This window comes from Jaculus jaculus, chromosome 9, assembly GCF_020740685.1.
Source record: "Jaculus jaculus isolate mJacJac1 chromosome 9, mJacJac1.mat.Y.cur, whole genome shotgun sequence".
Lineage (NCBI taxonomy): Eukaryota > Metazoa > Chordata > Mammalia > Rodentia > Dipodidae > Jaculus > Jaculus jaculus.
Window position 1 is genome coordinate 1,513,151 of NC_059110.1, and position 12,818 is coordinate 1,525,968.

At 46.0% G+C, this 12,818-nt stretch overlaps 1 protein-coding gene across 2 annotated transcripts in view; it reads right to left on the minus strand.

Moving 5' to 3' along the window:
• The window catches only part of Smoc2 (SPARC related modular calcium binding 2), a 137,122-nt gene that overhangs the window by 37,906 nt on the left and 86,398 nt on the right, over positions 1-12,818 (minus strand). For both annotated transcript variants that reach the window (XM_004651076.2, XM_004651075.2), the window contains exon 8: positions 1,251-1,437. In XM_004651076.2, the coding sequence (XP_004651133.2) occupies positions 1,251-1,437 (187 nt within the window). The remainder of the gene's footprint in view (positions 1-1,250; positions 1,438-12,818) is intronic.

Sequence of the window (12,818 nt, forward strand, 5' to 3'; positions counted from 1 at the left end):
ACCCTGTCCTGAAGTGGGGGGAAGGGTCATGTTACCTACAGAAGCTTCAATGTTATAGTACTTTCACAGCTTCCAAACCAGAGCCCCCAAGGAAGATGGCTTTTCCACAGGGTCTAAAGGAGCAGCTGGACATAGAACAGCAGGTGTCCGTTGTCCATCTGCGCCTCAGCTGCAGAGATCACGGACCAGAGCGCCCCTCCCCATCCCCGACCTGTGTGCGCAGCTGTAACACTTGGACACCTGGGGAAATAACCAAGGAAGTGTCCCAAGGCTCAGCCCAGGATTAGAAATGAAATCAGAGAGCAAGTCTGATATCCCTAAGAGATAACAAGTTTGTATCTTTATAAGCTATTATCTAAATCCAGGAGAAGTCAGTCCAATTTACATAACAAATTACTGCTAAAGCCCACTCAGGACTGAGCTGGCTCCTGCCAAAGCTCTGAGGAACTTAATTTCCTCTGCTCATTCTGACACAAAACACAAAGGAACAAGCCTTTGTATTTTAGAACCATAAATGACATTGACTGCTCTTGCCTGTGGCACATTTTCACTTCTTTACCATATGTGTATGTGGTGTGTGCATGTACACATTTCACATGTGTGTGGCGCGTGCATGTTCACATGTGTGTTCATGGAGCTACTGTCTTCCTTGAGCACTTTGCACTGTGTTCTCTCATGTGGACCTCGTGCTCGCCGATTCAGCTGGTCTTTCTAGTTGGTTAGCCAGCTTTCCCCGAGAATCCCCGGTCTCCATCTCCCGAGATCTGGGATTATAGGCCAGCTGCCACACATTCCAGCATTTATACGAGTGCTGGGGATTCAAACTCAGGACCTCATGCTTTACCCACTAAGCCATCTCCCAAGCTCTCACAGTCTTACTTTTTTTAAGTAGTAATTTCCATGTACATACACTTAGGTTTTATAGATAGCTGTTTTGAGTAATGGGCTTCATGCATGAAAGGTCTCTTTGGCAGTAGCAAAAAGAAGCTGTGCTTGGTCTTTGGCATGGTTCAAACACACTCACTGGAAGGGAATTCGGTCCTCGAGCTCAAATGCAGTGGCTGATGACAGTAAACAGCATGTGCTCTTCTGAAGGTAGCGCAAGCACAAAGCATTACAATGGCACCAATGTTCAGAGTGTGTGTCACTGTCTGGGTCCAGCAGGAGCTGATGCCCACAATCGATGAGATCTACTTCCCTGCCCCCACAGCCTGTGTCCCCTCCCTCACCCTCACAAGGATGCACTTTACCTGGTCGATGTGCCAGGAATGGGGCGCCCTGTGTCCACCAACACACACCAGCAGTACCCTGTGGATGGGTGGCACTGCACTGGCTTGTAAAGGCCACCATGAGCACACTCAGGGATCACCACGTTGTCATTCTTGGGCTGCTTGGCTTCCTCCAGGGCAGACTGGTGCTCCTGGTCACAGGAGGAGGCTGTGGGTGGGGGAGAGGAAGGGACAGATGGTGAGCGGGCATGGTAAGTCACATGCTGTGAGTCTTGGTCACTTCCTGCAGGACACAGAACATGTCTACAACCAGGTGGCTGTGCTGTGTGCCCTTCTTGCCACATTCATTGCTGGTCACGCCACCTTGTGAGGACACCTAGGAAATCACCAGCTTTCCCGCATGCAGCCTGTACTCTAGGACATAAAGGCCATCTCCTCTCAGGTTAGAAACCCAATTTTCCTTTGTCTTTAGCGACTACTGTCTTGTGTCCAGGAGCGTATGTGCAGACACGCATGTATATGCACACACACTCTCTCCTGAATCACCCATGCTGAGAACAAAGGCCATCTTGACCTACAATGGCTTCAGGCAGGCTGGCTCAGACAGAAGACCACAGGGAGCCACTCTTCTCAGGCTACCACTGGCAAGATGAAATCTCGGAGGGAGAGCAAGGATCACTCTCCCAAGTGAAAAGCAATTTCCTTAACTTCGGTTAAGCCTGCTGAGAAGGCAGTGGCTACAGTTACAGGGTCACATGCACATGAAGTGTCAAATCAGGTCAGAGACATGAAGAAGCTGACAGGGAGGGACTATGCTTCAATGTTCCCAGCTGCAGACAGCAGGTGTGGCGCAGTGAGGGAGCACCCAGCCCATGCGATGCGCTGAAGAGATCCAGACAAAAACTCCCACTGTGTTCTCTCAATGTCCTCATGATCACCTGGCTGAACATTGCTCCATTACTAAAGAAAGACTTGGCCCTTATCACATAGTCAGTCAGTATCTTTGATGTAATAAATCATAGTTAGGGTATAATAAAAGTCACACAGGCTTTTATATTTTTTCAGTAATTCCACTTAGAATCTATGGCAGTCCCATGTGTGATTCTATGACTCATCCATGAATTGTCTGTATAACCAAATACTACTGGTGGACTTTTAAAAGCACGGGATTGGTGTGTATTCATTAGAACATCGTTGGTCCTCCCCCATGTTCCTATTCAGATGGAGTAACCACATTCCCCTGCTATGAATGAGAAAGACTTATACTAAATGGAAGGTCTGTCTAGACATATCCTGCAGCTTATTCTCAGAGCCTAAGGATCACTCAGCCCTCACAGATGGCCCTGAAGGCTGACTTAATATACAAAAGAAAATGAGGAAGAGATTAAGTCTTGACTGGCATTTCATATTGTCCCCCCACATCCCCCCCCCCATATGTGAGTGGCAGTTCCTCACAAAGACAGATACACAAAATCTGCCTGAGTCCTATGGGTATCATAGGAAACTGAAATGAAAATGAGCTTTCCAAATTTCCCATACCTACTTAATGAGGATCTAGGTAGGATAGGGTTGAGACAGCCGGACGTTGCCTTGTGCGGCCTGGCCCGCAGTCGACGTGTAAGATTAGACAGAATGAGGGATGGGAGTAGAAGTCGAGCAGGGTGGCCATTCTGCAAAGCTCACAGCTCATGCGAAGGTTCACTTGGCACTTTGTCAAAATTGTATCAGTGCACAAAATGCACAGTGTAATTATCTGGCCACAAAATACTTTTGGAGTTCCATCCAAGGACACACTGTATCTATGGAAATGGTTCTGGAAAAAACTCAAGATGTGTCTTTTGAGAATTTTATATCATATTTGAAGGCTCCTCAAAATAAAAAAATAGAATAGATTAAATTAAACCCCTCTTAAAATTTTGCTGAGCATGTTGTAAGATATCGGATATTATAGCAGACTTAGAAGAAGAAATCTGTCTGTATAAACATCGCGGGTGAGGAAGACAGCTAACTTTGGATGTTTTATTTGCTGATCTGGCCCCACACTGGGAATTTAAACTTCTTATAGGAATGCAATTAGATTTTCCTCCAGGAAGAGTTACAACGAAGGTAGATTTTTAAACAAAAAATACGACCCTGGAAACAGAAGGCTATCCAGGAACACAATGCATGACCATGGCTACCTCCCATCTCAGCCAGGCCTGTATTTAGTTCAGCCTAGGGTCACCATCAGGTAGAGCCAGGGAAGACATCTCTGTAGTATGAGATGTGGTATAGTAAAGGTCTGCTGTCCTACCTGTGAACAAAACAAGTCATAGGTGACTACCAGGCTAGGTCTTCAGTCACTGGAAGCCAGAGGGATAGGCCATCAGATGGGACCCCAGGGGCATGAAGCTCAACAGCCTTTGAAAACCATCAGAAGACCTCACATGACACACGGTACAGGAAGAAGAAACTGGCAGAGAACCCACAGCTGGGAGAACCCATGGTGAGGTTCAGTGGGTGCAAGGGAGAGGCTTTTCAAAGGACTGGCATGAGGATAATATGAAGGATGGCAGGTGAGTTCTAGAAAGGACATCATACCCAGTGGGAATGCCTACAGTCTGAAATGCTGGATGCCCAGGTCAGACAGGGCATCAATGGGGATCAATGGTGGAGTCTTAAAGTTATTTTATCATTATGAGCTCTATTTGAGTCTAGTTACAGGATAAATTGCCAAAAGAATGACCATCTATGGAGAAAAAAAAATCCAGTTAGGAATTCTATAAATAATTCTACAAAACATAGCAAACTAATCTTCAAAACATTACAGTGATTCATAAAACTCAATATTAATTCCACTTTAATACATTAAATGAAAATATCTACACTTCTTTCCAACTCAGGTCTTTCGCTATATAATTTTCTAGTGGATTTTGAGGAGTTAATGTCTAAAAAGAAAAAAAAAAATTAGAAAGCCAATGGGGCTGCAGAAATGGTTCTGTAACCCCAGTGCTATGGGGAGCAGACAGTGAAGAACCAGTCATCGCCGGGGCTTACAAATGGCAAGCCCCAGAGTCAGCCAGAGGCTCCCCTAAAAGGAAACACAGAAGGGTGAGTGACAAAAAGGGAGACCCAAAGTTCTCCAGCCACCACAGACAAGCATGTGGGGCTCTGCCTGGGAGCTCAGGGTGCGCCCCACCAGCACACATGCACATGCACGCAATACACTCACCTCCACCCCCACCACTGCCTAGTAAAAAGTAGAAGGAATTTTAACACAAATGCATTAGAATGTACCAAGGAGGGTCAGAAAAAAAAAAAAAAGAAAAAAGAAACAGAAACCACTGTCCAGAGGAGCCACCCCACAACTGCCTGTCCAGCAGTGCATCATGACAGGAAGTTAGACGCCGAGAGGTCATTTTGGCCTGATGACAGAACTAAGGAGTGGATCTTTTCTATTAAAATGACTATAAAGAAATGTATGTCATGGGGTCTGCTACGGGGGAGTAGGGTTATGAGTAGGAATCTTGGGGAATACTATGAAGGAGGGGAACTTATGAGCCTGCATGTTGTCAGAGGGAAAAATGGCAACTTCAGACCAGCTGCTAGAAGCTGTGAAGGTTCCTCTAGACCTCAGATTGCTGGCCTGAGGCACAAGGTGAGATCTCATAAATGCCATACCCTGCCCTCCACCTTCTACCGACCTCATACCTCCACTGAATGGATCCAGTGCAGAAAGACCCGAAGGCCTCAGGGCTCTGGGTGACTGTGGAAAGCAAAGGGCTGCATCCACCCAAATAAACAAAGACTGCAGTAAAAAATGGGATAAAGAACAACCAGAATCACAACCTGAGGGAAAATGCGACCTGTGCTTCCATCACACACCTAGAAGCTGCCAAATGGAATGAGAAAATGCCACGTTTACTATAACCACTGCCCATGTGCTGCCTTGAACGAATCATCATTCCCCCCAGGCAAAGTTCCCTGACAAAACTTTGAGAAATTGCCAGAGTGGAACCGAATCCTTAGTGTTCAAGGCAAACCTATTTGTTTCTAGCTAGGAGTACAGTTATACATCCAATTTGCCAACCAACATACATATCTATAATGTATGTTAGATATGCATGGATCTGCATTACTTTTTCTTTTTTTATTTATTCTCTTCATATGTATGTTTGTGTGGTGTGTGTATGTGTATGTTTATATTGTGTGCACGTTCATATGTGTGTGTGCAGCTGCATATGCCTGTGTGCGTCTGTGCATGTGGAGGCCAGAGATTGGTACCATTGTCCTCCTAAGTCATTCTCCACCTTATTTTCTGAAGTAGGATCTCTCACTGAATCTGAACCTCATCAATTCAATTAGCTAGCTAGCCACCAAGTCCTCAAGCTTCCCTGTCTATGCCTTCCCAGTGTAGGGATTTTCTGCATGTACCACCCCACCTGGCTTTAACACACTAAGATCCTCATGCTTCTGCAGCAAGCATGTTACCAACTGATGCATCTCCCTAGCCTCTCCAAATTTACAAAGGCCCAGTCTTTCCTTCACCACACCAAATTCGTGTTCCCATCTAAAGCCCCGATGTTCTGCCTATGTCACAGTTGTGTGGCTCCCCTGTGGGCACTGAGTCATTGTGACCATGTCACCCTTTGGCTTGAGTACAATAGCATGCATGCCTCCATGAAGAACTCTGGAAAGCTGAGGCTGTGTGATGGCTCCAGCTTCCCCTGAGCTGAGCTCAGGATGGATGCTGGGACACACATTCAGCCTCCAGGCTTGGGCCTACCTGGAATAAACTCCTGACAAGTAATTAGCACATTGGGGACAGTCCTTCTCCGTGTTTTCTCCTAAAATATTAGGCTACAAACAAGGTTCTGCTTTTAATTTACCCCATAAATTTCAAGTTTCATAGCCACATGAGAATTTTGTATTTTTAGAAAGCTCCCTTTGAAAAGTTGGTAGAAAGCCTATGTTAAAAATATTCATTTCTTTCCAAAACTAGCATTGCAGGTCAGTAACTTATGGTGAGTCTGACAGTTTGTTCCAGTCATCTGAATACCAAGTGGAGTTTCTGCTACAGAGATGGCTGCCAGAAATGTATGAAGTGAAGCCTTGAGCAATCCCCTCATTGAAGGTGGGGAGACCATTAATCATCAAAAAAACAAAACTCCTATCCACACTAAAAGACCATCTTCAACAAACCACATGCTGAACACATAAGGTTCTAGCTAGGCCACCTCTGCCAAGCTTTTCCCGGCTCGGCGGATGATCACTGCTCACCTCCTGAACAGCACAGAGTCCTGGCAAGCTTAAGGAGAAGTACTTTAAGCCATTTCTTTGCTGGCCCCAGTGTTTACACCCCAATCCCTGAAGCCATCTCAGTGGCAGAGTCCTCTGACACCAGCCATTCCTGTCTGCTGCCTGCGTCCCTCTTGTAGTCCTCTGAGTGCTTTTGAAGGTGCTTCCTGACCCCTAGCCTATCACCAGTATTGTCAATGGAAGAGAACTGCCTGACAGACAGTCAAGGGTGGGAAGACATGTCCTGAAATCCTATAAAAACTGACTGGCTCAATTCCCTATTTACACAGTCCACTCTCCACTCTGACATGCATGGACAAGCTTGTTTACCTCAGAAAGCCTGTGACAAGTCCCAGTGACTGTCACAACCCCCAATGGGAAGGCTGGAGTGCTTTACTTCCTCCATGTGTCCACCTCCTTCCTTTGGGTATAAGCTCTTCCTCCACCCTGTTGACTTTATCCCATGGGAAAAATCACTTATTTCCAGAAGCAAGTCCATCACAGACTTGTTTTCCCTCTCATCACCATGGGTGGTACAATTACCCACAGGGCTGAGTGCTCCTGGCTACCCTGAAACTTTGGGCAGCGTGTGAGCCTCTCACTGCCAAGGTGTGTTTGCAGCATATAGCCAGTGCAGGCTCACCACTACCTGTATATACACATGCCTCCAGGGCCTTTTCTGTTGCTTCCAGAAGGGTACTCATGGGGTTCTTCCATGTTGGAAGGATGAGAAAATAGGTGGGTCCAACTGCTGCCCATCTCTAGTGCCCAAGCAAGATGCTCATGAAACAGGTTCAGGAGAAATTAACCACTGTGGTCCATGAGGCTGCTGTCCTGTTATGGCTGTGCAGGAATTCCATGAGGTTCACAGTCAGCCTCTGTGAATGTGCTAGAGGGTAGAACCAATGTCTTCCAGTCTCCTTCATGTCTGTCTACTCATGAAGCACTGTTCCTGAGTAAGCTACTAGATGTGCTTCTGTGGGCATCTGTTCCCGCTTTGGCACGTGTGTTCAATGACAGCTCATGTCCCTCCCACACCACGGATGGGGCACTGGGCTTGAGCACTGATGGGATGCAGAGGTGAATCAGAAAAGGCTATGGCCAGAAATGAAGCTGTAAGTTCTCAGCCACACTGGAGACAGACCAGGAGTTCCTAAGCAACTAAGACCCATGGGCCATGTTTAGAGAATGCTGATGGTGCCGATGGCTTTAAACTCTGGTAGTGAGTGTTAGACACAGCACTGACAGCTTTTCACAATCTGAGGCCATGAGAACCCATCACAGCATGATCATTGGCAACCCAGAGTAAAAGATCAGGTTGTGTAGCACAGGGAAGAAAGCGCGTAAGGAACTCCAGATTCATCTGATGAGGTACCAGTTCATGAGCATTGACCGCAGGTATATACTAATACTAAACCACTTTCTCTGTCCTGATAGCTTAAAGGTGAATTCAGACATGACTGAGAACTATAAAATGCTAAGTATTTTGTTACTGTCTATAGTGCTTTTAGCTCTGGCATATTAAAAGTTTACCTCCTACATATAAGGGAGGTCTGTGAAAGAAGTTCAGGATTAAAAGGATTACATGATTTAAGACAGTTTGCTCAGCAGAATACCATTTACAAGGCCCTGGTGATCACACAGAAGTGGACAGTGGAGACCGGAGATCAGTGACACTCACATTTGAGCACCACATCTTCACATGTCAATGTATCTAATCACGCATGATTTCTGCAAAGCAGGGCTGTATTGATTATATAGAAGAGCTGACAGGATCAGAGCCATTTGGGAACTTTCCTGTCCAGGCCATATAGAGAATGAGGCAGGCAGATTTGCACTGGGTCTTGGAATTTCCGTAGCAGTATACCAAGTGTTGGGTATGTGCAGTTTTCCTTTCTATCTCTATTCCCATGCTTTCTACTTTGAAAACAACAGCAATTTTTTAAAAAGGAAGGTACCATGGCTCCTGGCATTCACAAAGGTGGGCATCATCAGCCCTGGTACTACCATGAAGTAAAGAATCAGGATAGCTGCCACCTGGAAGGGAGAGTGGGGCTCTGGGCTAATCTAAGGAAGGAAGAGTTTGAGTGACAGGGGCAGAGGTGCGAGCCAGGAGGCAGAGATGGAAGAGTCAGGGCCTGTCAGGTCTTGTTCCTGTGTGGGTGGCTGTGTACTGTAGTCATCTTCACTCAGCACAGTTGAACCCTAACTCTCAGGCATGCTGTGGTGCTCCATGAACCAGGACTTGGTACCACAGGCTCTGTTCTCCTTATAGTCCCCCTCCTTTGGATGGCATGTTGGACTAGGCTTCTGAGAAGATTTGACTTTATATGAACAGACACAATGGAATGCTCCACAGCATGCATAAACAGACTGGACCTGAGTCCTATCTGAAATGGAGAGCAATCTCTCTGAAGCAAGCCACACACTGTCATCTTTCTCCCAGTTCCTCCCATGTTCCAGTTTCCCTTCATGTTTTCCTTCTTTCCCCTCTTTGTTGGCTTTTACCCTTCCCTCCTCAGCTTTTCAGTCCTTAAACAAGGTTCTTAAACCCATGACTAGAAACTTCACAAAGGGGAATGGTCAGACCACAGGAAGGTACGTTCGAGGACACGTGGTGAGTGGGTGCTCAGCATTCCCCTGACATCAGCCCTACGAGTGGGGCTTTCTGAGAGGGGGCACTGTAGCATAAATAAACCCCCCACGGGCTTAGTTTTACACTCACTGTGGTCTGCTTCACCCGGGGCTGGGACATAGTGACAATAACACAGATAACGCCGTCTTTCTTTTACCTTAGCTTCCAGAGGGAGCCGGGAAACAAACCAACATTCCAATTAACTGACAGGACCATTGAGGAAGGAGCCAATAAGTACCCAGGCAACTGCTCTTGGCGGAGGGCAGTCAAAGAAGACCACCCTGGGGACACTTCAGAGCCCAGGCCACAAGGCTCGTGGGAGCCCAAGGGAAGGCCAGGCCAAGTTCTGGGTTCCGGGGACCCCAGCCCTGCACTGGGAAAGTGAAGGCTACAAGGAGGTGAACCACAGGTAGAGCCAGGTTGAGCTGAAGTCTGTGCCCATGGAAACTCCAATGTCCATCAGACTCCTTTCTTATAGATCTGGTGTCTAGCCCCTGATAACCACTGATGACTAACTCTAGATTCACCAAAGCATGGCTAGTGGTGCCATGGCAACACCACCAAAAGCCAGCAGCACCCAGCAGGAAGCCTCTGGAGGCATCAGACCCTCCCTGAGACTACACGTTTTGTGTCCAGGTTTCTGATTTGCTGGGCTGGATGAACTAAAGACGCATAATTTGCAACTCTGATCAGCCCCCAGATAATCCTGAAAAGGGCAATGTTTTCATTATCACAGATTTCTCAGTGGGACTTTTTGGATTTCCTTAGAATTGATTACAGTCTTTAATTTTATGCATGTTGTCTCCATCAGCCATGGGATCTTTTGTGGTTCTCTTTTCAATTACATGAGACTTATATGAAATGATCAAAGAAGGCCCAAAGGAAAAAAAAAAGAAGTGCCTCTTTAGAAGTTGGTTTGCAGAAATGACAGATGGGAGTAGGGAAGGGCAGGGAGGGAGGCCTGGGCAGACTAAACTGATCACGAGTCAGAAACAATGAGGATATTTTCCACTTAATAGAGGTCTCAGCATTGAGAACAGTGACTGTATCCACTTTAAGTAGAGTGGATGTGGGAAGACTAGAGGCCTCACTTCTCCACAGCAGTGGCTTTAAAAAAATGAAACAAGGAAAAGGAAGTGCAAAGACAGTATTCTGACACAAATGTCTGATGGGGGTGAGACCAGGGAACATAGTGCCCCTGGGATCTAGTTCCTGTGACACTGGGCTCATGACTTGACTCCTAAAAGCCACCCATGTACAAGTCCCTAACATGCAGCACACCAGTGAGAATCAGGAATCCTGGGAAATGCGTACTGATGTGGCTGAGCACCTGGTACCGGTGGGTCCCGGTCCTGCTGGAGCAGAAGGAAAGACTTGGGGGAGCCAGCCTCTCCGTGGACAGCAGCGGACAGGATGCTCCTATCTGCGGGGGTTCCATCTCTCTTCAGAGACCCTTGGCCATCACACGAGGAGAAAGCATGCCCTAAATATTTGGCAGTGGTGCCCTATAACTCTGCTGTGCCCATCCCATTCCAGATGAAGGGAAGACACATGTCCGTGTGCAAGGAAGCATCACCGACACAGCCAGGCTCCGAGAAGAGCAGAAAATGACCTGTGAGGTCATCAAGGCCAGTCCCAGCCAAACCGGACAGCACGAAGCACAAGTGGATCACGTAGCTGGACCAAGTTCTCTCAACCCAACCCACAGAGCACCCGCTTGCACCCACACCATCCCCTGTGCCAGCCTGCCAGCCTGTGAAACAGTGACAGGTCAGGAAATGTGAACCACTTCCAGTAGGTGGGGAACAACCGAGGGTGGAAGCAGGACTCAGACTTCCTGTTACGTCTAGATTTTCAGGAGCCAAAGACTTAGAATAAGATCAGTATGATGGCATTAGCTGTGACCAGGGTAGATTTTTCCAAAAGCCCCAAACCCCATCTCAGGGAACATCAGCGTGACCGTGCGCTGCTGTGTTGTCACCCCATGGTGTCGGCCAGCACTGTGACATGCACTGGCCTTGGTGGTGCACTGCACTTGTGCCTAAACTTGACCTGCAATTGAACGCATCTGGCACACAGTTTCTTAAGCTGTGGATTGCAACCTCATATGGGGTCTCATACTTGACTACAGGTCATGAGAAAATGGACAACAGCAACATACAAAACCAAAGATCAACTCAATATGGAATACAACATGAGCCCAGGGTGCTTCTGGAAGTGCCTGCCTGTGCTGCATTTAGCAAGTCCACTGCTTTCATTTTGAACATACAGTGTGTACAGTTTACTATGTATGGGACCTCAAGTCACTTAGCACCAACCAAGACTTCCTGGAACACCTCAGCTCATATTCAGGACTAGTAAATGTTATGAATTGCACTGTTTTTACTAGATAACGTTTTCTGCTCTTATGGAAACGTAATGGTTTAATTATCAAAAACAAAGGCAATATTTTCCTGCTTTTATTCTTCAACATGTAAGTATTGAATTAATATGCCTTTAGTTTGCATTGTGTCAGAATGATTGATTTGTAAAGCTTGCTGTTTGAGGCTGAAGAGATGGGTCACTGGTTAACAGTGTTTTCTTGAAAAGTCTGCTGGCCCAGGTTAGGTTCCGCAGTACCCATTTAAAGCCAGAAGCACAAAATGGCACAGGCATCTGGATTTTATTTGTAGTGGCAAGAGGCCCTGCCCTCTTCCCCTCTCTGCTTGCATATAAATTAATTAATTATTGCTGTTTGAGTGACTGACTTGCAAATCATTAAAAAAAAAAAACATTCCGTGAACTTTGGCTTGGGACTAGCCCAGAATTCCCACTGAGTTCTGAAATCCTCCTAAACATACTTCTGCCACATTGTACTATGTACCTATGTATAGCAATGTTCTCAGCACTAAAAATCATAAAATAAGAAAGTCAATCAACTGAAGACTGATGCTGCTCTGTAATTGATTTCGTTCTTTATGTAAAAATAAACAGGCACATCTGTCTTATTATATGCAAATTTCCTTTATCATTATTAAATGATAAAATTATATGTATGTCAAAGAGTTGTTTTATAACAAATTTCTTAATGATTTACTATCAGTAAATGATTGATTTATATGTTTATTATTTTATCCCACTAGATACGTGGGGTCACTTAAAAGTTTGTTGGTTGAAACAGGGTCATGAGTCATCCTGGTCAGTGGCTCACTGGAGGGACAGGCTCACTCTCACACACAACAGGAAAGCCAGGCACAGGACATAAGAAAACTGATAAGCTGACTTCCATAAAACAAAAAGTCTGTTCTGAGAAAGGCATCGTGAGGTAGATGAAAGGACAGGCCACACACACACAAAGAAAATATTTACAAAACGGGTCTGACTTTTAACAAACACTTAACACTCAACAAGAAAACAAGCAACCCAAGTAGAAATTTGGCCAAAACATCTAAACAGACACCTCACGAAAGGAGAGACCAGATGCCACAGAAAGATACTCAGGAATATATGCTCAGAAGGGATTGCAGTGAGACAAGCAGGAGGAACCAATACACCCTTCTCAGAATGGCTCAAATCCAAAGTAGACAGCACCAAGTGCTAGTCAAAATGTGGAGTAACAGAAGCACTCTCATTCAGAGCGAGTGGAAAAGCAGAATAGCATAGCCACTTGAAGACACAGGCTAGAAATTTCTTCCAAA